Source organism: Cheilinus undulatus, linkage group 9 (assembly GCF_018320785.1).
Source record: "Cheilinus undulatus linkage group 9, ASM1832078v1, whole genome shotgun sequence".
Lineage (NCBI taxonomy): Eukaryota > Metazoa > Chordata > Actinopteri > Labriformes > Labridae > Cheilinus > Cheilinus undulatus.
Genome location: NC_054873.1, coordinates 29,581,601 through 29,604,265, shown reverse-complemented (window position 1 = coordinate 29,604,265; position 22,665 = coordinate 29,581,601). Strand labels below are relative to the sequence as shown.

General features: G+C 39.8%; 1 protein-coding gene across 3 annotated transcripts in view; it reads left to right on the top strand.

Annotated features, from left to right (window-relative positions):
- scaper (S-phase cyclin A-associated protein in the ER) overlaps window positions 1–22,665 on the top strand; it is a 75,817-nt gene that overhangs the window by 10,895 nt on the left and 42,257 nt on the right. For 2 of the 3 annotated variants that reach the window (XM_041795831.1, XM_041795832.1), the window contains exons 5-20: window positions 286–386; window positions 774–890; window positions 1,903–2,030; window positions 2,126–2,412; window positions 2,922–3,272; window positions 5,725–5,892; window positions 5,994–6,060; window positions 6,163–6,280; window positions 6,568–6,679; window positions 7,127–7,267; window positions 7,579–7,734; window positions 7,820–7,962; window positions 8,091–8,172; window positions 8,258–8,410; window positions 9,480–9,587; window positions 15,835–15,971. In XM_041795831.1, the coding sequence (XP_041651765.1) occupies window positions 286–386; window positions 774–890; window positions 1,903–2,030; window positions 2,126–2,412; window positions 2,922–3,272; window positions 5,725–5,892; window positions 5,994–6,060; window positions 6,163–6,280; window positions 6,568–6,679; window positions 7,127–7,267; window positions 7,579–7,734; window positions 7,820–7,962; window positions 8,091–8,172; window positions 8,258–8,410; window positions 9,480–9,587; window positions 15,835–15,971 (2,369 nt within the window). The remainder of the gene's footprint in view (window positions 1–285; window positions 387–773; window positions 891–1,902; window positions 2,031–2,125; window positions 2,413–2,921; window positions 3,273–5,724; window positions 5,893–5,993; window positions 6,061–6,162; window positions 6,281–6,567; window positions 6,680–7,126; window positions 7,268–7,578; window positions 7,735–7,819; window positions 7,963–8,090; window positions 8,173–8,257; window positions 8,411–9,479; window positions 9,588–15,834; window positions 15,972–22,665) is intronic. The other variant, XM_041795833.1, reaches the window with a different exon arrangement.

Here is a 22,665-nt window from a genome sequence, read left to right as displayed (position 1 = left end):
AATAACTGATAGATTGACACTTAATGACCACATTCACAAACATTCATAAAGCCTCTTTTATGTGAATGACAGGCGTCATGTCATGATTATGACAGTGCCATGTTTGTCTTATGCATACCCCTTCAAAAAAGTGTTACCAGTTTTGTTCTAGAGTTTAAATCTTTCATTTGTTGTTTAGATTCAAAAGGAACTGAATCAGAACTGGTTAGAAATGCATGGGATTATAGAATAGATATTCTTAAAGGACACATTGATCAGTTTCTACTCTCTATCTCTTGGTTTCAGGAAGTGTTGATGATGTTGGACAACTACGTCCGGGATTTCAAAGCTCTCATAGACTGGATCCAGCTTCAGGAAAAGTTGGAGAAAACAGATGCCCAGAACAGGTGATGTTTATTTTCTTTTGCACGGTAAAACTACAAGCTATGGCATCTGTTCCCTGGCTTTAAGTCACAAACAGAGCATTTTATCAGCATTGGCCTCAATTCAGAGAGTTTATTGGCTTGTCTTTAACACAGTGACCCCTGCAACTGTAAATTAATTGAGAAATGAAATTCTCAGTCCCGCTTCCAAATTTGCTTAATTACCACACACGTTAAATCAATGAGACAACCTGAAACTTTTACTTGCTGCATTTAATGCAGCAATTGTGAGGCAGCCATTTACCCGAAGTGTGTGCCAAGTCTACTGTTTGAGCATTTTACAAGTAGGAATTGTAACTAATGCTATCAAAGTCATGTCAGCTGATTTGACTTTTTTTTTTGTTTTTTCAGGCCCACATCTTTAGCCTGGGAGGTGCGTAAAATGTCTCCAGGGCGACATGTGATGCCAAGCCCCTCAGCTGACAGGATGGTTCCTTCTCCAGGTGCACGTCGCACCCTTAATTTTGGGTAAGCTATGTCTGTCTGACATTATTCCTAGTCCTGCTTTAAGGCTTGTGTTCTGTATAGAGCTAAACAATTTTGATGAAATATTGAATTGCAATTATTTTAATTTATACTGTGATTTTGATATGATAAGGGGTAATAGAGAAAGACAATTCTAAAGTCATTATTCTCTAACTGAAAAACATTAAGTGATAATTAAATGAGTATAAAACATGATTGATGGGTATGATTTTTTTAGATTCCTGCATTAACAGAGAGAATTTATACTTACATCTTTGATTAAACTTGCACCAAGACATTTCAGCTGCAAAGTACTTGAATTGAAATGGTACTTGAAAATGGATCTTTGGCACACATTAAAGAGATGTTGCACCTCCTGGGGTGCAGAGGGTGATAGTCTGATTCCAGTTAAATTTCAGTTAATTGTCCAGCACTTTTTCTGTACCCACTTTGCCCATCACCATTACGCTTCTGATTTTGTAAAGATCAACACAACATTTAATTTGATTTAGATTTTTTATATGACATCCCTCTATCAATAAACCACTTTTAAATGATGCCTTCTTTTGAAGGGGTTAGGAATCTTCGACTATGTTAAATAACAGAGCAGCTATTGATTACTAATAGTGACGCATTTGTTTAATTCATTTTGTTGAGTGTCTCACACTTTGGGCACAGATTTGGTGGAAGGTGTAGATAAAAGCGTCAGTTAAAGAGTGCTGAAGCATCAGTTCAATATGCGCTCGGCTTTGTAATCGGATGCTGCAGGAAATGGATATTGATCATGACGGAGGCCTGTTGTCCGATACAGTCCTGTGCTATCAGAGTGGAGCGTTAGGGTGTTAGATGGACTCTGTTCAGGCTGCTGAAGTGTCTTAGGCAGCTCTGCATAGAGATAACATGAAATGTCATTAAAATGTAAAAACAATCCCATCTGCTGACATTAAAGGCGATGCTGTGAAGGTGCCCACTTCTTTGTTCTCATGTAAGCTCTGTCTGTATGTGTCTTAACCAGGGGTCAACCACCTACACTGGCTGCAGCTCGCCTCTCCCACACAGGCCCCAGCTGGGCAGATAGAGTGAAGTGCACTCAGTCGGCCCCCAGCTCCTCTCAGTTGACCAGCTCACCGGTAGAAAAGCTGGGTAAGAATTCTCTCCTAAACGGATCTTTAAAAAACCCTTGAAGAACCCGGTGAACAAATCTTTTTGACTGACACAGTATCTCACGGTTTCCCCAGGTAAAAAAGATGCAGAGGGCTGGGAGACGGTCCAGCGAGGACGCACTGCCAAACCACGCTCAGCCGCCATGGTTGCCAAAGTCAGTCCTGTCTTGGCCAATGTCACCCCCAAACAGAATGGTGCCAAGGGTAACCAGCCTCATGTCCCATCACAGAAGGAGCAACAAATTCATCCTCATTGTCCACCAAATAAAGACACAGCCCAGACGGACACTCAGCAGCAAGCCCCTGCAGAGCCTGACCCACCAGAGAAGGTTGGAAGTCCAGAGAATGAACACGTCATGGAGGTACTGACGTCTAGTACTTTTTAAACTCTTTCTGCCAGACCTGTCCCTGGATATCAATTATTAAGGAGAAGCGGAGTAACATGAGATGGTTTTATCTGCCACATTTGTTTTTGTTTTGGTCTCCTTGGTATTCATAGACATACCAACTAGACAGGCATATCAACTTTAGGGCGATTGATTGATTCAGAGGCAGAAAACCCATTTGCTCTGTCATGAAATAAATATTCTGTCAGTGACTTCAGACACACTTGGTAAGTGTGTGTTTTATCCATTGATGGATTTTTAAATACCAGTAATATCAGTGCTTCCAGTCTTACAGCCTATATTGATCATAATTGGATGTTTAAGGCATGTCAGTATCAGCTTTCCTGCATGATTTGTGTTTTTAGCCTTGAATTGTGTTGAGCATTGACTGGTTTGATTTTTGTTTTTATTGCTCTCATAAATTGCTTTAAATATGCATGTGTTTAATTGAATGTGCGTGTGTTTGTGTGTGACTGTCGGTGCAGCCCCCAGCAGAGAGTGTACAAGACTCGGGGCAGTGTGTCGACGCACCCTGCGAAGACGCGCCTCCCCCAATGCCGGGTCTTACCCCTTCCCAAGCCCCAGAGCTGACCCCATCCTCAGCCACAGCCCCACCAACAGACATGACCTTATCAGTCCCAGTCCCCACTCTAGCCCTCTCCCCATCCCCAGACCCTCCCCAGACGGATGGGCTCAGTGCACTGTTGGCCTTGGGGTACAGTGGGGCTGAGGGGGGCGCGTCGCAGGGCATGGCTACATCTGCTCCAGGAAAGGCTGAGACTCCCATGGCAGCGGTGAAACTGGAGAGTGTGCTGGACCCCACAGAGCTTTCTACTGTGAGTGCTGAGAGATGGAGGAGCAGAGGGGAGGGGAGGGGAGGGGAGGGTGGGGGCGAGCAAAGGGTCCCTAAGGGTTCTTAACCGCCTAAACAAAGTCAATCTTTAGAAACTTCCAGACCAAATGTGCAGGCGAGACTCTGCATAGCTCTATGTAGTGTTGTAGCACATTTCACTGTGAAGAAAAGCTGTGAGTAGATGACTTTTATACTTGTGCAAGTGCTCCCAGGGTGTTGCCTATAACTGATCTCTTAAATTATTTTGGCCACTTTAAAAGCAATGTTCAAAAAAGCTTCCACTTTCCACTTTGTGTCCAATTTAGTTTTACTTTTTAGGCATTGACTGTCTACCTAAATTAAGTTGACTGTTTCAGAGTATAATGGAGTTTGTAAACACCAAGCTCCATCCACTTAGTCAAGGATGACCACACTTTTTAAGGTCGATTCTATGAAACTTTGACAGGTCGGGAATAAAAATGTGAAATTCTGTGATTTTTAAATCTGCTGTGAAGGCTGCTTGGCCTCAACTAAACACCAGTGTGGTCAGTGACCTTCCAGATGTAATATCCTATATTCTCAAAGTGTTGGCCCACAGAAGTTTAGCCTTTGCATAAATACCTTAAGGAAAGGACTTTCTGCTCTGTGAGAAACTAAGTCAGCCTGTTGTAATTGCCATGTCATAAAAATACATAAATCTCCATAATACATAAATGGTTTCGCAGAGAAAAGCTATCAATTGCCTCCTTCCACCATCTCATCATCCTCACAGTTATTGTGCCCTGCATGACCTGGAATGCTTCCTCACTTGTGATTCTTGTGGTGATTGTGTGGTATAAACTGTGATTTGGGTTGAATTTGGTGTTCCCTAGAGTCTTTAGATCACACACAAGTTAAATCAAGTCAGCTGCATGCTAAAATGAATTATTACTGGTGCAACACAATAATCACCTTTAGTTTAAATAAAATTATTTATCACATTTCTTTTTAATTGAAGATTTTAAAATGTAAACTTAATGAAAAAAATATCTAAGTTAGCAGAAAAAGTAAGGTAATATGTGTACGGCAGAGTGTTTTTTTGTTGTAACAATGCTTCTTGGCAATAAATCGTATATCGATGGAGAGCCTGTTTATTTCCCTTTTAAATGGTGGCACAGTTGTAAATTACATTTGCGGATGAGCAGCAGAGCTGAGTACGTGGGTTGCACCTGTGAATAATTAGCCAAATCTTCTCTGCCCAAACAGCTTATTCTGCCATTGACTCTTTTTTGGTCTTGTTTGGTGGATTGGATGATTTACTTCTGAAGAAACAAGACATATTGGCAATTTAACAAACAGGAGCCTCAGTAGCGTATAGAAGAATCATACACAGCCACAACAGCCTGGCACCTTCCTCATTTTGGTCACCAGCCTGGTCACATACTTCTGTGGGATGGCATCCCATTTTTCAACAAGCATCTGTTGCAAGTCAGCCAGTGTGGTTGGGTTTGTCATTCTGGCACAAACAGCACACCCAAGCTGATCCTACAAGTGTTCAATGGGGTTGAGGTCAGGGCATTTCCATCCTCTCCACCCCCAAATTCTGGAGGTAGTCTCTGATAAACGCCTTTGAGATTGAGAATACCTCCAATAATGACAAGCCTCGTTTTTCCAGTGAGGGAGATGCTGCCCCATACCATCACACTGCCTCCACTGAAAGATGTTACTCTATCGGTGCAACAATCAGCACAGTGTTCTCCTCTACAAACCAAGCTTTCCTTCACATGTTTAGGTTCCAGTGCATGTGTTGCTGATGATGAAGGGCAGTCACATCAGGCCTCCTGGCATCCCTATGAGACCGGAGAATGGCTGCTTGCAGTCTTTTCTGGATTGTTTGGGCAGAGAGCCGCAGGCCATATGGTTCTGCAAGCTCTGCAAGTCTGTAGAAGACTCGAGTCCTGATCAGGGTAGGAAACGTCAATAGCTCAGCTCTGCTGCTCATCCCACAAATACAAGTTCCTTGCAAATGTGGCAGAATTGAAAAGGGAAATAAACCAGCTTTCCAATGGTAGAAGATTTAGTGCCAAGAAGCGTTGTTACAATTAAAAAAAATCTACAAAATACATATCACCTTGCTTTTTGTGCTAAGTTTGAGTTTAGCATTCTTATCAGTAGTGCTATACTTAATTATATTTGAAAAGGTGTTAAGAAAACCTTTGGATATGGTAAGCCATGACAGCTTCACATAACTCATCATAAATGATAGAAAGACCCTGACAGTGAAGCAACAAAATAGTATCCAGTCATCAGTAATTTGATTAACTATTCCAGTGTATAGATTTAAAAATCATACCATGTCCTTGAAATACCAATAACTCAGCTTATTTCTCGTTCTGGTTCTGCTATAGTTGTTTGAACTTATCTTTTATGAAATATGAACAGCTTTGTTTGAAGTGGTATCTATGCCATGTGTTCAGCCCCAGTCCATGGCAGAAGTTCTGGCCAAGAAAGAGGAGCTCGCAGACCGACTGGAGAAGGCCAATGAAGAAGCAATTGCCAGTGCCATCGCAGAGGAAGAACAGCTTACCAGAGAGATTCAGGCTGAGAATAATGACCTGGAGACTGACAACGAGAGCGACTTCTCTGTAAGATTAATCACAATAACACAGACTGTAAATATAAGGCACATTTTGCTTGACATTTAAAGGTTTGATCTGAGTTAAAACAATCCAAATATTAACCACAGGCTAGCATCGGCAACGGAGGTTGTGGAGTGAACATGGATTGGAGTGACATGCTGGCAGACTATGACGGTATGGAGTTAAAAATCTAAATGAAAACTGAACTCTCATTTGTTGTAATAGCAAACATTAAACTGGAGTCTATTTATTTTTCCTTGCTTTTCTTTCCTGCAGCTCGTGAGCCGTGGCGTCAGAGCACCTCATGGGGGGACATTGTAGAAGAGGAACCTGCTCGGCCTCCAGGTCACGGGATCCACATGCACGAGAAATTGTCCTCGCCATCACGTAAAAGGTAGAAAAGCAAATTTATTTTAGACTAAGCCTGGGTGTAAATGCTTTCTTTAACAGCAGATTGATCTATTCATTTGCAGTTCTATCTCTTTTTTTTTGACAAGAATTTAACCCAGCATCCTGAGTCACAGACTTACTCACTGAGTCTGAGTGCTTTTTCTTTTAAAGAATACCACCCAGAATGTCTAAACAGGCCCTAGTGCCTATCAGAGTATATAGCTGCCTTGTGTGCATTATGATAAAGGAGAAAGAGTGGGTGATAAATGATTTGTTTCCATTATTTGACAGAACCATTGCAGAGTCAAAGAAGAAACATGAGGAGAAACAGCTGAAGGCACAGCAGCTGAGGGACAAACTCCGTGAGGAAAAGACGCTCAAACTGCAGAAGCTGCTGGAGAGAGTGAGTAAGAGGTGCCAAGCTGACGGAAAGCACCCATGAAAAAAGAAAAGAAAAAAACTCCATGCATGCTGAGCCCAATCTGGCTAATAACGAGAGGTTTTGTCAGCACACTGCCTGATAGAATCACTAAATATTATAACCCCCTCAAATAGAACCCAAGCCAGCTGGCCGCAGACAGTCATAAGAGAGACCCCTGGCCAAAATCAACAGCCTTTCATGAAGTTTGTTTTTGTTCCTCAGGCCATGGAAAGATGAGGGAGTCCTAGAATAAATCAGGATTAACCACATAAATACAAGAAGTGGTGTGTGTTGGCATTAATCCCCATGTGGACACACTTGCAATGGTAGAAACCGATGAATTTAGAATCTGTTGTCTGTTATGTCTCAGAGTACGCACACTATTTTTCTTTTTTGATTATTCACACGCTGCCATTTCTCACTCTTCAGGAGAAGGAGGTGAGAAAGTGGAAGGAGGAGCTGTTGGAGCAGCGTCGGAAGATGATGGAGGAAAAGCTGTTACATGCTGAATTTAAGCGAGAGCTACAGCTGCAGGCAATTGTGAAGAAGGCCCAGGAAGAAGAGGCAAAGGTATAGAAGGGATCAATGAAAACAATGTCTATGCATGTGGCAGTTGTGAAATCTCACGGGGGACATTTTTTAGGCATAACATCTCACTTGGAGGGTTTTATTACGTTCATTCATGCACACATTTTCACTTCAAATTTTTGGTTACATTCATTTAAAACCCTCCTTTACATCGAGAGCTGTAGATGGGGAAGTGGCTGACTTATAAAGTTGAATCTGTGCTTCATAGTCTGTAAAAATGTAAAAGTAGTATTTTGAGTGTGTATTTTGTGCATGTTTATATTCTTGGTTTTAATGTCTGTGGGTCTGTACAGGTGAACGAAATAGCATTCATCAACACACTGGAAGCTCAAAACAAAAGACATGATGCCCTGGCCAAGCTAAATGAGTATGAGCAGCGTTTGAACGAGCTGCAGGAGGAGAGGCAGAGGAGGCAAGAGGAGAAACAGGCCAGAGACGAGGCTGTGCAGGTGCTTATAAAAAAATGCTCCTTACACATTTTGTACGTTTGATTGTCAGATTTCAGATCTACAAGGCCTTCCTCTTACTTTGTAGGAGCGGAAACGCGTCTTAGAGGCCGAGCGGCAAGCACGGTTGGAGGAGCTGCTGGTGCGTAGGAAGGAGCAGGAGGCCAGAATTGAACAGCAGAGGCAAGAAAAGGAGAAAGCGAGAGAAGATGCAGCAAGGGAAAGAGCAAGGTATGTGATCCTACAGGCATAAATTAATCACACCCGTCCTAATTTAATCAGTCACTTTCAATGAATATGAGCATTGTATTTGTACACAGAGCTTTTAGCCCTGCTTTCCTCTGTCCTTGTATATATAGAGACCGAGAGGAGCGGCTGGCTGCTCTGAGTGCGGCTCAACAGGAGGCCATGGAGGAGCTACAGAAGAAAATTCAGATGAAGGTATATTTACAGCACGCCACCTTGTATCTTCGGCCCACATTATGAAATATCCCATCAGACCTGAGGTTTCTGGTTTCTTCCCTAGCATGATGAGAGCAGTCGTAGACATATGGAGCAAATTGAGCAGAGGAAGGAGAAGGCTGCTGAGCTCAGCAGTGGCCGTCATGCTAACACAGACTACGCACCAAAACTGACACCGTATGAACGCAAGAAACAGTGTTCCCTGTGCTGTGTTGTGGTACGTACAGATCTCACTGAACAGAGAGATGGGATACTGAAGTTTACTTTACTCACAGGCTTTTAATATTCTTTTATGAAACTGTCCTATTATTCTAAAATATGTATTATAAAAACATGAAGAAAGCTACAGCAGAAAACCTCTGCTGTTTTTTTTCTGGAGGCTAATTGTCCATTAAATCCTTGATGGGAAGGTGATTCAGACAGTTTTTGGAAGAGGGCACATTTAAATGAGGATTTAACGGCATCCATAAAACATGGGCTCTTACTGAGATTTATGTCAGGGCATGGTTGTGCTTTTTAAAGTGTCAGACAACAAAATCAAAACCAGACACATTTATCTCTCAGAGACCTGTTGCCACAGCAACAAAACTGAAACACCTTGTGTCCTCAAACCAACATCAGATAAAAGGGAGGGGGGTCTGGAGTGGAAGAGGTAATCTTGTTAAATGTCAGATGACCTTGGCCAGCATCTGACACCAGAGCTCATGGATTGGTCAGCTGTATGCACTTAATTTAATGACATTAAACACAAGCCATTCAAAATGGGCCTGTTTCCAAAGATGGGGCAACAATGCTTGCCATATACCTGCCTATTGTCATAATCATTATTAAGATCTCCACAACATTTATTTGGACATCTATGATGTTACTGTGTCCATTAAGCTGTATTCCGCTTGTTTGCATGGCAGACATTTTTACTATTTAAAAAAAAAAAAAATGAAAAATTTGACACAAAATAAATTCAAAGAACGGGGATCCTTTGTGAGTAAAAATGTTTTTTCATTGAATCAGTTGCACTCTGTTGCTGCAGTCTCAGTGTTTTTATAAATAAAGGAAATACAAAACACATCCTTTCTGTTCAGCTAAGTCAGAAAAGTGTTGTATATTTCCCTTTATTTTAGTCTCTGCTTTAAGATGAGGTTCAGCAGACTCAGGTCATGTCCTATTGAAAAGCCAATGTAGTATACATTTCACCAGTGTCCCATGGGGCTCTGTTGACCCTTTCCTGCCTCTGTCTCCTTTGTGTCCGCAGCAATGACCTCTGACCACTGTGTTTGTGTTTGCAGATCACCTCAGAGGTGCACCTGTTTAGCCACACCAAGGGCAAGAGGCACCAACAGGCCGTGCGAGACAGTAGCAGTATCCAAGGACGGGAGCTCTCAGATGAGGAAGTGGTGCGTATCACACTCACTATGTCAGGAAAAAACATCCACTTGTCCTGTCAAAGAATACTGCCCTGCATGTGTCATGTAAAAAGACAAAGAGACAGCGTCAGCTTTTATGACATGGTTATTGTTGTTATTGTTTATGTATCCCCTTATACACTGCTAAGTCTCTGTTGCTAGCTTTGTGAGATTACAAATGGGCCTTGAAATGTACACAGTCAGGGTTCAATGCTTCAGAGGACGGGTGACATCACCTCCTTGTCTCCAGGCTGTTTTTGTCACCGAGCGCCTTTCCATGGGAAGGCAGCTCGTTAATGCAAGGTAACCTCTCAGGCTGCAATATGAGATTGGCTATTCAGCAGTGCTCATTGTGCAGCTGACAACTGTTGGTGCTATACGCAGCACCTTTGGCCTCAGTAGCTCTGTCATTTAAAGCTTTTTTCAGTGAGGAATAATTGATACCCATTCCTTTCTTTCACTTTAAATCAATTCCTGTCTAAACGCAGGTCATTTTTTTCTGTTTTACAGCATAATAAACTCAGGAATGGACAAAGACACTTTGTCCCGCACTATAAAAAAATAATTTTCCAAATGTCTCAGTATGAAATGATATTCTGCTGTTCAACCAAACAGTGTACTGTTTTAGCACCTTGCATAATGTCTTTTTGACTGTAATACTCAATTTATACTCCAAGTCATCCTAATTGCACTCTCTACCTGGCTTAGTAAAAATTCTGTTTTTATCTCTTGAAAATAGATGTGCAGTTATTTCACTGGGTTATTGGACAAATGTTCCATTTATAAGACATTTGTCTCACTTTTGAAGACTTGTAAGTTAAACTGAAAATACGATGATGGTTGTATGGACAGCATCAATGTTTTGGGTGAGAGCTTAACATGGCAGTTCACTTTTTTTTCAGACCACCTGCCATGGTTTAGTTTGAGGCATGCAACATATAGACTTAAAGCTTCTGACTTCTGGAGTTATTTATTGCTCACTTTTGGATACCTCATCTTCACAGAGTCACAGCCAGGAGATGGTTCATTAGGATGCAGAGGGTATCAGAGCTGGCTTTTAAGTAGTTGTTTAGGAAAAGCTGCTCTGATTGCCACAAATTGAAAACTTGATAAAATCGACAGAATTGCGAGCTGAAGTGAGCCTGGACACCCTCACACTGGGAGAGCTCTCACATTTGTCTAGTTACTGCACTGAGGCTGCTGGGTTTTTTTGCTGGATCATTTGCTAGATCAAATGAAATGGGCTCCATTTTGTGCAATGTCTCTGATAGAGCTAAAAAATGTCACATTTTTTGTTGTAGCCATGGTACCTTTTTTTGGAGTCGGGTCACAGATTTCATGGTTGCCAACATTAAATGCAGGTGTTTGGTAAGGACCTAAAGCCTACATCTCTAGCCTTTGAATTTGACTTCAGATGCAGTGAATGGAAATATCATTTCAGATAAACAGGAAATACTACTTGCCAAATAAAAGCTTAATCTATATTTCTGTTGGCTACCTTTTAGATCACTAGCAGGTCTTTTTATGACGGGTGAAGGGAGAGATGTCTAGACTAGGGCTGGACAATTAATCGCAAATTAGATTAAATCGCAATATGGCCTGCTTTCAAATCACAGAAGTTGCAATATTACTTTAACTTAAAATGTGTCAAAATACCAGTTTGATATTTTTTTTTTTTTTGCAGCAGAGGTTTTATGCACATTATGCAAACATTCAAGTGTCACATTTTTTATAATGGTTTACAAAAAGCCTCCTTTTTGTGTTTTATATACATTTTTCTTAATCAAAATGAGTGACATAAAAATGATAATGCCCTTCAATAAAGCAAATGATGTCACATTTGCTATACGAGCAAAAATAGTTAGCTCATTCTATCTAAAACTGATGAAGCCTATTGTTACTCCACAAAAGTCATACCCCAGCTGCAATCAGCTGGTAGCCAGCCTCACCTCCCCCACCCCAGCCGCCTCCTATATAGCTTAAAGCTTGTTGCACCCCCATATTCAGATTCATGCTACTATGGATTATTTGCTTAGGAAATAATTTCATTGTTTTCAATACACATGGTCTTATTTATAGTTATTTATTGCTTAAAGTTGTCGAAAAATACATAAGATTAACCCAAGAATAATCGCAATCGCAATATTTGGGGGAACAAAATCGCTATTAGATTATTTTTGCAAGTCATTCAGCGCTAGTCTAGACTGGTTTCATATTACTCACACCATTGGCAATAGATGGTATTATGGGTCAACAGTACTTTCAGACCATCGTCTTTCCTGTTCTGTAACAACAGTTCAGTTGTAGACACCTGTGTCATCAAATCTGAATTTTACAAAACTCAAAGTGGCTGGTATGAATGGAAACACAGTTTCCATTCATACCAGCCTCCCTGCAACATGAAATTGAATGTTCTCATTATAAATGTATTTCCCAAAGGGTCATAGTCTGTGTGAAAGCTTTATATATCAGATGAGCTCTTATGTGACCAGAGTGATTGTGTAAAAAATGTTTAGATGTGTCACTGAAACAATTCCATTAAGTGAGTGGCCAGTGTACTGGACAGTCTCTCAGAGAGATTACTGAACAGCTGCCTCCCAAAGTGCGGGACAGCTTCAGCATGAGTCATGGTGATTGACCCGTGGTGCTGAGGAGGAGAGGGCAAAGGTGTGTGCACGTGCATATACAAACACATGTGTCCTTCCTTGGAGACCCAAGGCTTCCACTCCCACTACCCTTTTCATTTTCACAGATTTCATCTTTTTTTCCTTTTTTTACTTAATTACTTTTTTATAACAAAATTTCACCAAGACTGCTATATTGTATAAAAACCGACAACGTGTTTATCATTAAGCTCATCAAAATCAGAAACATTTCCAAACTTGAATAAAATTTGTGATATGGAATCATAAACACTACAGAAACACTGTTTTAAATCAGTATCATTAAGAGCATTGCATCCAAACTCTCAGCTAATTTGTGTTTGGTTTGGCAGTATTTGATTTTAATGACATTTCTGGCTCTAGTAGCATGCTATGCCAAATCCTCTCATCAAGATGTAGCATTATTCTAATTGAAAATATATATATAACTACACTTAGAATTTTTGCCCATTTCCACCAACAACAAAGTAAACTATGGTCCAAATTTTAGGAGAAATTGAATTCTTTTGCTCAACTTTGCCTGATGGCTTATATAGCAAGCACATTAAAAAAAATACTAGAAAAGCACTAGCACCCTATTTCCCAATAGTGAAGAATCCTTTAAAAAACTCCTTGATCCATCCCCATGTGCCCCCTACCACAGCATTCGGCAATTACTCCCCCCCCCAGTGGGGTGGAAACACAGTGAGGCAAAGTATTGGCTTCACTGTGGGTGGACTGTCATGGCAGTAGCATTGCCTGCTGTTGCCAACAGATGCACTGACAGTCTCACCCGTGGTCTCACTGGACGACTGGAAGTCATGGCAGAGGGTGATCCTCTATGTCTCTAAGCATTGTGAGTATTCTCGCTACAATTCACTGTCTTTCTCTCTGTTAAGCTCCGACTTATCTCCTCGACTGGGCGTGAGTCTTTCAAACTCTATAAACTCCAAAACTTTGAATAGAAACATACCAAAAATGCTCCTGGGATTGAAGTTACTCATGTCTCCCATCTCCTGGTGTAAAGTAGTAACAGCGCAGACCTCTGCCATTAGCCTTATCTCCCAATAGTAAAGAATCCTTTAAAATTTTCTGGATCCAGACGGTGATCTAGATCACCCCCAAAATCTAATCAGTTCTTACTTATGCCATTTCTGACATTTCATGAAAGTTTAATGAAAATCATCCATCCATGACTTTTTGAGTTATGTTGCTAACAAACTAACAAACTAACAAACCCACCCGATCACATAACCTCCTTGGCGAAGGTAACAAGTTTCTGCCCTTCAGAGTAAGTCTTTTTGTGGCTCCTATATTCACTCCAACCCAGACCACCTGTTTTTTACAACCCCAAGTGAAAACCCCATTCAGGCAGCAGGTGCATTGACAACACCGAAGGGTGCAACATCCCACACATGGGCTAGCTCCACTGCTGAATGGAAACCCTGTTATCTGTGAGACCATCCTATCCTCTGGGGTGCTGGATGACAGCATAATTGGGTAATTGGTTTCTTGCACATGCATCATGTTGTCCAAATTGGGTTACATTCTCCTTTCTCTGGGTGAAAGTATCAGAATCATCTGACAGGGACAGACAGGAGGCAACACCTCCAGCCTTTAGCGTGTCTGTGGGCGTTTGACTTCAAAAGACTGGAGCGTGTGGGCGGTAATTAGAGAGTACAATGGTGTTACTGAGAGCTGTAGATCTGCATGACACCCAGTATATTCAGTGCCAAATCAAAATGTATTACTCTTACTTCACTGAACAAGCTTCACTTTCCATTGAAAGTTTGAAAAAACTTGGTTCATTCATTTTTTATTTCTCACCAGGAAAAAGACAGCATTTTTAACAAACGTTAATAAATAACATTCTCTTATTTGGTTTTGTCTCACGTTTGCTATCATAAGTCTTTTTTTTCCACATTTGTCTTCTGTAAAAGAGTATTAGTATATTTAAAAGTAAAAGTAGTTTTGAGGTCCTGTAAAATTTTGAAAGTACAGAAATTACAGCAGAATGGGCTTAAAGTTTCCAAAGAAAATGAGGACAAGTAGCTGCTTGAAAATTTCAAAATTCAATTAAATATAATATAAAACTTTCAATATCCATCCCCTGACAAATACTACTTACTTATAACCTTTCTCTTAGTTATTCGGAGTGTTCTTTTGTCATCATGGTGAAATGGTTGCCAGGAATACTGATAAACTAGTGACTGGACCTTCCAGTTACAGGTGTCTTTAAAATGCAGTCGCCTGAGACACGTTCACTGCACTCATGTGATCCCTATTTCACTAATTGTGATAAGGGCTGAACGATTTGCAAAAATAATCTAATTGCGGTTTTGTTTCCCAATATTGCAATTACGATTTAATATGCGTTTCTTATTAGGTTCCTCAACTTGTGCATTTTTCAACAAATTCAAGCAATAAATAATTCTACATCATAACCTACAATCAGTCAGGAGCACTCCTCATACATTTAACCATTTTATTGCAAAATGGATATAGGTTCTGATATAATGGTTCTGCTCTAAAGATGCTCCCTGGGTTAGTCAAGCAGCATGTATTGACCTTTCAGGGAGTGCATGGCAAGAAACCCCTATATGAATAGTTACATAAATGACAATGTGCATTAAAAACAGAGAAATTATTTAGAAGCAATTGATCCACAGTTGCATGAATCTGAATATGAGGGTGCAACAAGCTTTAAGCCATATAGGAGGCAGCTGGGGTGGGGGAGGTGAGGCTGACTATAAGTTGGCCGCAGCTAGGGGTATGACCTAATGCTAAGCTTCATCAATATTAGATAGAATGAGCTAGTTATTTCTGCTCATATTGCAAATTTGATACCCATTTGATTATCATTTTTATGTCACTAACTTTGAATAAAACAAAACATACAAAAAACACGAAAAGGAGGATTCTTTTTAACCATTTTAAAAACACTGACCCTTGAATTATTGCATGTGTATAAAATCTCAGCTGCAAAAAATAAATGTATTAATCTGCTATTATGACAAATTTCAAGTTAAATATTGCAACTTCTGCAATTTGTAAATTGCAGCAGGCCACATTGTGATTTAATCTAATTTGCGATAAATTGCCCAGCCCTAATTGTGAAACTTGCATCAACTGGCTAGACCTCTGTTGAAATAGGTCAGACACTTTAAAGGGGTTTAATATTTATGCAGTCACTTATTTTACATTGGGTATTTTAATTTAATTTACATTTCTGTGTAGAAATCTGTTTTTACTTTGGCATTCAATAGTTTTGTTTGTTTTTTTTTTTTTTTCAGAAAAGCCTAATTATATTGACGATGACTGATTTATAAAATCGATAAAAGGGTAAAACATGCAAGGGGTGAATCCTTTTTTATTGTCACTGTCTCTTGGGTGCCTTAAGAGCACCTCAGGTCATGCAAAGAAAATGTATATTTTCCAAAAATGGATGACAAGACTATAAAGCTCCACTACTACATTTTTGCCTAGTTTTGGCTCTGTTAAATCAGGCACAATAGTTATTTTCAAAGTTTTCTATTAGTAATCTCAAGAGTTTCTTGTTGGTAAATTTAATATTCTTGTTTTTCTATCTTCCCTAGGAGCATCTGTCTTTGAAGAAATACATTGTGGATATAGTGACGGACAGCTCTGTGTCTTCTGAGAGCATGAAGGATGGAGAGGAGAGGCAGAAGGCGAGGAAGAAGGCAAAGAAGCTCCGTGCCAGGATGAACTCCAGGTAACACATTCATTCTCCCCCTCTTTTTCTATCCTCTCCATCCTCCTCTACTCACAGGCGCAGCACATAAAACTGTGCCAGGACTTCCTTTTTATGGGTGACAGGGAAAGTGAAGCAGATGTTATGTGTATCCTCTCTGTCCACGAGGTAACACTGATGAGCTTAATTTATAACCACTTTCTGTGATTGGGCAGCAAAACCACAAATCGATCTGTAGTTCACCCAGCTTTCACCTGTAAAGAGCTTTCCTCCAAATTGATGCCATGGCATTGCCAAATCTGAAGCCTTCCTTGGTGAGCAGGATGTATGTTAAAGTATGAATGAGCTACGCTTATTTTTCTTCTCCTGAGCTATTGATTTTTAAATGAAGTATCAAAGAAAATCAATAGTAATCAACAAATAGGAGGTAGAGCTTCTGTGAGTCACAACCTGGACCTGAGCTCAATCAGTTTAACAAGCTGTCACAACAGGGAGGGAGAGGAGGGGAGAGAGAAGCAGTGTTGATAATACTTAATATTAATGCAGATTTTCAGACATATTCTTCTGCAAGGATGACATTAATATACTAGAATTACACTGTAAAAACCTGACGGTTAGATACTTGAAATAAACAAAGTAGGGCTGAAACAGTTCCTCAAATTATCAGGGTAATTTGATTCAAAAAATTCCTTGAGGCACATTATCTGTCTCGAGGCTTCGCTTACATCAGTCCTGTATCTATATACGGCCATGCTGTAGACTGGACATCGCGCCGTGTGTTGTGCGGCGTGCTGTGTTTCGCACAGACGGCTATTTGTGTGGCACAATGCCCTTGTTTTCGCTGTTACTACAATGTAACATGCATGATACGAGGCGTGAAAATCACGAGGGAAGAGAAAGAGATGCAGTGATGTTTACAGGCACTTGTCCTGCGTTTTTACACATCCACTGGCTGCGTCTTCATGGCAGATACAGCACTACGTCTGCACCTGTAATCCTACGCAGGTCTCTGAGTTTACGCGCTACCGACTCACAGCGCTCAGTTTGTGTCTGCAGACTTCAGGTACTTTCATAAACTTCTCTGATTGACCTGATAGTTTTACAGAACACCATCAGGCTCCACGATTAAAGTCCTGCATTGGTGCTTCCCCTCTCTCCCGCTCGCACTCTTTCTCTCTCTCTCTCTCTCTCTCTCTCTCTTTTCTGCGTGCACACGTTATACATTGAATTATAAATTATCTAAAATTTAGCGCACTGACGTCTTGATTGCAGCGTATTTTTCAAAATGTTAAGCATCCCAAAAGATTTGATAAGACTTACATTGATAATGATTTAACACCAATTAAACATAAACACCTTATTGCCACAGACAGTGACAGAGACGAAGTAGGTTAAAGTTCATCATCATACAGTCAGGATTCAACAGGTCACAGAAGCAGCTTGATCCCTTAAAATGTGTTCTCCATGTCAGTGGATGATCTTAAAGGTCATATTTTTATCTTATGGTGGATGAACTCACAAAAAATGTGCAAAAATTGAAAGTGAACACCCTTTTGAAAAATAGATCATATTCCTGTAATCTAAAGGTTCACCTTTCAGCCATCATCAGACCACTGTGTGAATGATGAAACTTTATTCTTGCTATAATGTGAAATATTACATTCATGCATAAACTAGAGGATGTTAAAATTATTCAGTCTCCCTTTACTTTAACGACAACTTGGAGAATAGAAATAAACTAATGAAAGAAATAAAGTGTGAGCACCAAACAATTCCTGGTGAATGATCCCTAAAACCCTGAATATGGCTTAATCTAATGTCATTATTTAACCCCTTAACGCCTGTTGTCGCATATTTGATACATACTTTTATGGTACCTCTATCTAATCAATATGCTCAATAAATTACCCAACAAAACTTTTGAATACAATCTGATAAATGTTTTGTCTCATTTGTCTAGTACTACTTCTCTTGAAAAAGCAAAAGTGACTAATTTTAAAAATGCAATATTTCTTATTAGAGTACTCAATTAATCGTCAGAAGAATCGTTAGAATACTCGACTGCAAAAAGAATCTATTACCGCAGCCCTAAAAAAAAGTGTAAGTATGACTTGGCCTCTGTTAAACACAAACAATGGCATATGTGTATAGAGGTAAAAAAGGTAATGCCAGATAGACTGTTTCACATGTCCATTGCATGGGTTTGTCTCACATTCATCTGGGCAATCGCCTGTGTTTGGGAAGGGCAGGATCTTTGAAAAAAATCTCAGAGTGATTGGGCAAACATAAACTGTCATTATTTTACAATTACTGTGGATCAGTGGTTCTCAGCTGGTAGTCTGACTATCCACCACCACCTCCTAAATGAGACATTGCCAGCCAAATTTCTTGAAATTTTGAACTCTGATTTCTTTACTGAACATTTTGGACCTTTGATGGAAAAAATGTATAATTTAAAAAGAGAAAGGACAAAACAAACATATTTAAAATCTGGTTCTTTCCAGAAGCCCTTAGATGGACATGCATGCCTTTCATGCCATGATTACCTGTGAATTTTAGTTGTTATCTTAACATCTTGAAAAATCAAGACATAATAATTAGGGCTGAACGATTTTGGAAAATAATCTAATTGCAATTTTTTTCTCTAATATTGCGATTGTGATTTGATATGCGATTGTTCCTTAACTTTCATTTATTCCCAAACAAGGGCTGCACAATTGTTTAAAAGTAGCTAATTCTGACGATTTTAACTTGTATAGCAAATTGGATATGAATGCAATAATTTAATAAGAAAAAAGTACAAAAATGAAGACTATTTTAAAAATGGCACTTGAATGATTGCATGATATGTCATGCATTACAACTCTGCTGCTGCAAAAAAGTTTAAAACTGGTATTTTGAAACATATTTCAGGTCAAAGAAATAATGCACTCTGCGATTTGAAAATTGCAGGAGTCAATATTGTGATTTAATCTAATTTTCAATTAATTACCAAGCCCTAATAATAATGAGGAGACTAGTTTCGTTATCCTGAGATAATAAGATGAATGAGTCGAGATCTTGAGAGAAATAATTGTTATCATGGCAAGACAGAGTTAAATAAAATCTATGGATATTTGTCCACCAAGGGCTTCCATACATAGTCAACGCTTTGCCCTATGTTTTTCCAGGCAGACATTCACAAACCCATTGAAAGCAGCTGAGTGACCCACTTACCCACCAGTTGCGAATCATGTCCGTTGTTGAAATGTTTAAGTTCTTGGTTGGGATTTAAATGCTGCGTTAATTCTAAAAGGGGTGCAGATCCTGTGTATGTGGACGGCCCAGGTTCAAGTCCGATCTCCGGCTCCTTTCCTGCATGTCTCTCCCCACTCTCTCATCCCTGTTTCTGACTCTGTCCACTCTCCTTCTCTCTGAATAAAGGCATCGAAAGCCCAAGAATATATTTTAAAAGATTTTTTAAATTTTGATAATGATAACAGTGAAGATAGTTAAGATTTAAGTTTTCTGTATTACTCTTCAAAAGGTCACATCCACTGTGAAATTCATTTCAAAATCCAACTTCTGTCCATCTGCCTATTTCTTCTTTGTTTTCGTCAACCAGTAGTTTCATGTTAACTGTTGCTCATTGCAGTTGGAGAGCTGACCTGTCTTTGCGACATTTAGTTGAGCTCTCTTAAACAAAAAGTTATTATTATTATGATTTCAATTTATTCAGAAAGGGGATTTAGAGGCAGCTGTAGACCAAAACAGTCATCTCATTCCTTTACAGTGCTGTATTCTCAATGTGCTGGGTTTTGGCTCTGTAGGGCTCAGGCGTCCTGAGAAAAGTGACAACATGATCTGTCTCTGTTCTCCGTCACTCCTGCACCAGTGCTGCTAAGACCAGCACTCAGAGGCAGCAGGCTTTCAGGGGTCATAAATAACACAGAGTCCCAGTAAACATAAAGGTGAGCCACTTCACCATCGGGTGGAAATGAACCATTTTATTGGAACACGGTATGGTGTCCGTAAAACACGAGTGCTTCTCGCCAGACTTCTCACCAGGCCAGGGTGCAGGTCTGTGCAGTCATAAAGTAGTGAGCACACAGTGAAACACACATGATTTTTGGTTTTGGGTGTGGATTTGTTTGTAATTTCATATTTGTTCATTTTTTTTCTATTTTTCTCACAGCTAACCTTCACTGAAAGTTATTTGGGAGGGAAATTGACCGTTAAAATTTCATAAAGTTGTCAGTTGTAGGATAAGTTTTGAACCCAAGTTACTTGATATGCTCTGGTTTGAGCAACCAACATATGAACAAAGTGGCTAGTGTGTTGTTAAGTGTGTCTGTTGACCCCGGATGGTGGTATGTATACAGAGAAACCTCTGTATGTAGTATGGACTACAGTATTAAGGTAATAAGTCTCGTACTAACTGAGTTCACTCAGTCTGCGTCCTAACATGAAGGGAAAAGGGCCTGCACATAAACAAAATGCACACTTGGGCTTTATGGCTTTTAGAAAATTTGGCCTCATTTACCCATATCCTACGTTTTTCTTAAATTTGTGCTTAAGAACTGTAATGAGAATATTGTATCCTTCTGTTCACAACTGTAGTATTAAACTGTTGAATGCAATGTCCTTGTAAGCTGTAAACTTGTGCACTTTTTCTTTGTAATTACAGAGAAACACCTCTCTAATGTCAACTGTGGAGGAGTTTTTAGGAATGTATAAAATACAAAACAATTGCACACTGGACCTCAAGTATGAGAAATACTTATATAGATCTAAAGTGGATATAGTGCTGGTTGAAATGAAACATACAAATAATTAAAGTTATGCTACAGTCAGATATGGTATGATATCACTCGCTGTCATTAGAAATGCCATACATTGCTAGTATCAGAAAAGAATCAAAACCACATAAAGGTAAAGGGTGAAATTGGCAGGAGAATAAGCCAAAATAGAATAGAGACTACAGTACTGTGCGGAAGTTTTAGGCATGTAGAGCACTAATGGTTCTTCACAGGTCCTGATGTTCCACATCACCAGGCTGAAGAGAGGAGGGCAGCCAGAGTCAGTGTCAACACATTTGACATGTACGTGTGTCGCTCAGCAGCCAAGGTTGAGCTTAACAGCATTTCTTTTGTCCGGGCCTTTGCACACCTGGTAATACGCCCAGCAACCACCAACAGTTTTCAGGTGCTTAGAACATACACACGACAACCAGGGGGTTGTTGAAAACCCTCCTACCCACCCTAACAGTACCCTAGGCTATGTTTAAGTGCCACATCTACCCATAACTCTGCCCTAAAACTGTGGTTTATGCTTTGTTTTAATCAGATTATTTTCCTATGCCCTTGGTAATGTACAAAAACATCCAGAGCATGACCTGGGTTGTGTCAATCCTCTTTCCTGCCCAATGGGGCCCTCAGGTGGGCGTACTCGCTATTACACGCCTTACTTCAGCCTCAAATTTTGGCCCAAACATACCTAACACTTTTGCACAGTACTGAAAATCTAATATTATTTTACAGAATAGTTATAATAAGATGGTGCAATTATTCTATGAGCTGATGCTTTTAAACAATGGACCAAGTGATGGATCGAAGTCTTTCAAAAAATCTTACTTAAGTGCCTTGTTTTGATTTTAGCTATTAGTGAATGGGAATGAGGCACACTGAGTTATCAAATTGATGATATGATTTATGGTATAATTTCAGGTTTCAAGACTCTCGTCCCCTTTCTTGCCATGTAACTGATGGCTGATTTCTTTGGTCTGTATTGTTGTGGTTCATAAGTAAAAGTCTAAATAGGTTTTTGTTACTCCAAATACTGAAAGTCTTTGGAAAGAAATAGGTATATTATTAGAAAGGGAAATCCATTGTCTAATGAGCATCTTTACAGTCTTAAACTATTTGAAGCTATTTCATCTGATTGGGTGAATTTGTATTAAATAATGTAGTATGAGTCAGGCCAGTCACACTGCAGGCCACATTTAAACTTAGTCTCTGCCTCATTATCTTGAAGACTGGCCCTACAAAACTACACAATGGTAGCACAATGCTTAAACCAGGGGTGTCCAAGCTATGGCTGGGGGGGCAACTCTGGCCCTTGGTGCATTTTAAGTTGGTCTGCAGCAATATCTAAAACATAAATGAAAAATGGCCCACATCAAAACATGAAGCTTGTGCTTGGTTATATTTTATCAGTGTTTTCTTACTGACAGATACGTTACCTGGGGGGCTCATCAGGGACGAACATAAAATTATACTTGTCGATCAGTAAGAAAACACAGAAAGCAATTAAGGTTTGTGAAGATGATGACTTTATTTGGATTAGTGTATATATTTTCTTTTCAGCTTCAGGCTATGCTGCTGTGCTAAGACTGGAAAAAACCTTTTTGACAGGACAAGGTTTTGATATGATTTTGTTGCAACTTAAACTGAGAAAGCACTGTAAATTCTCTGGTACATAGAGCATCATTCAGATTCTGACTAGGGTTTAGCCGGTGGTGGCTAAGACCAACGAGGGCTACAATGAAATCTGACTGGCCTCCTTAAAATCCTTGAAATGACTGGCTAATTGCGTTGTTAGCTATTAACTAGCCATTTAAGCATGTCTAATCACTAAGCACATCTTTACCTAAATTAGACTCTTTACTGATATATATGAAAGTGGCCCCACCATCCTTATAATTTTCTGTATGTGGCCCTCAGTGGAAAAAGTTTGG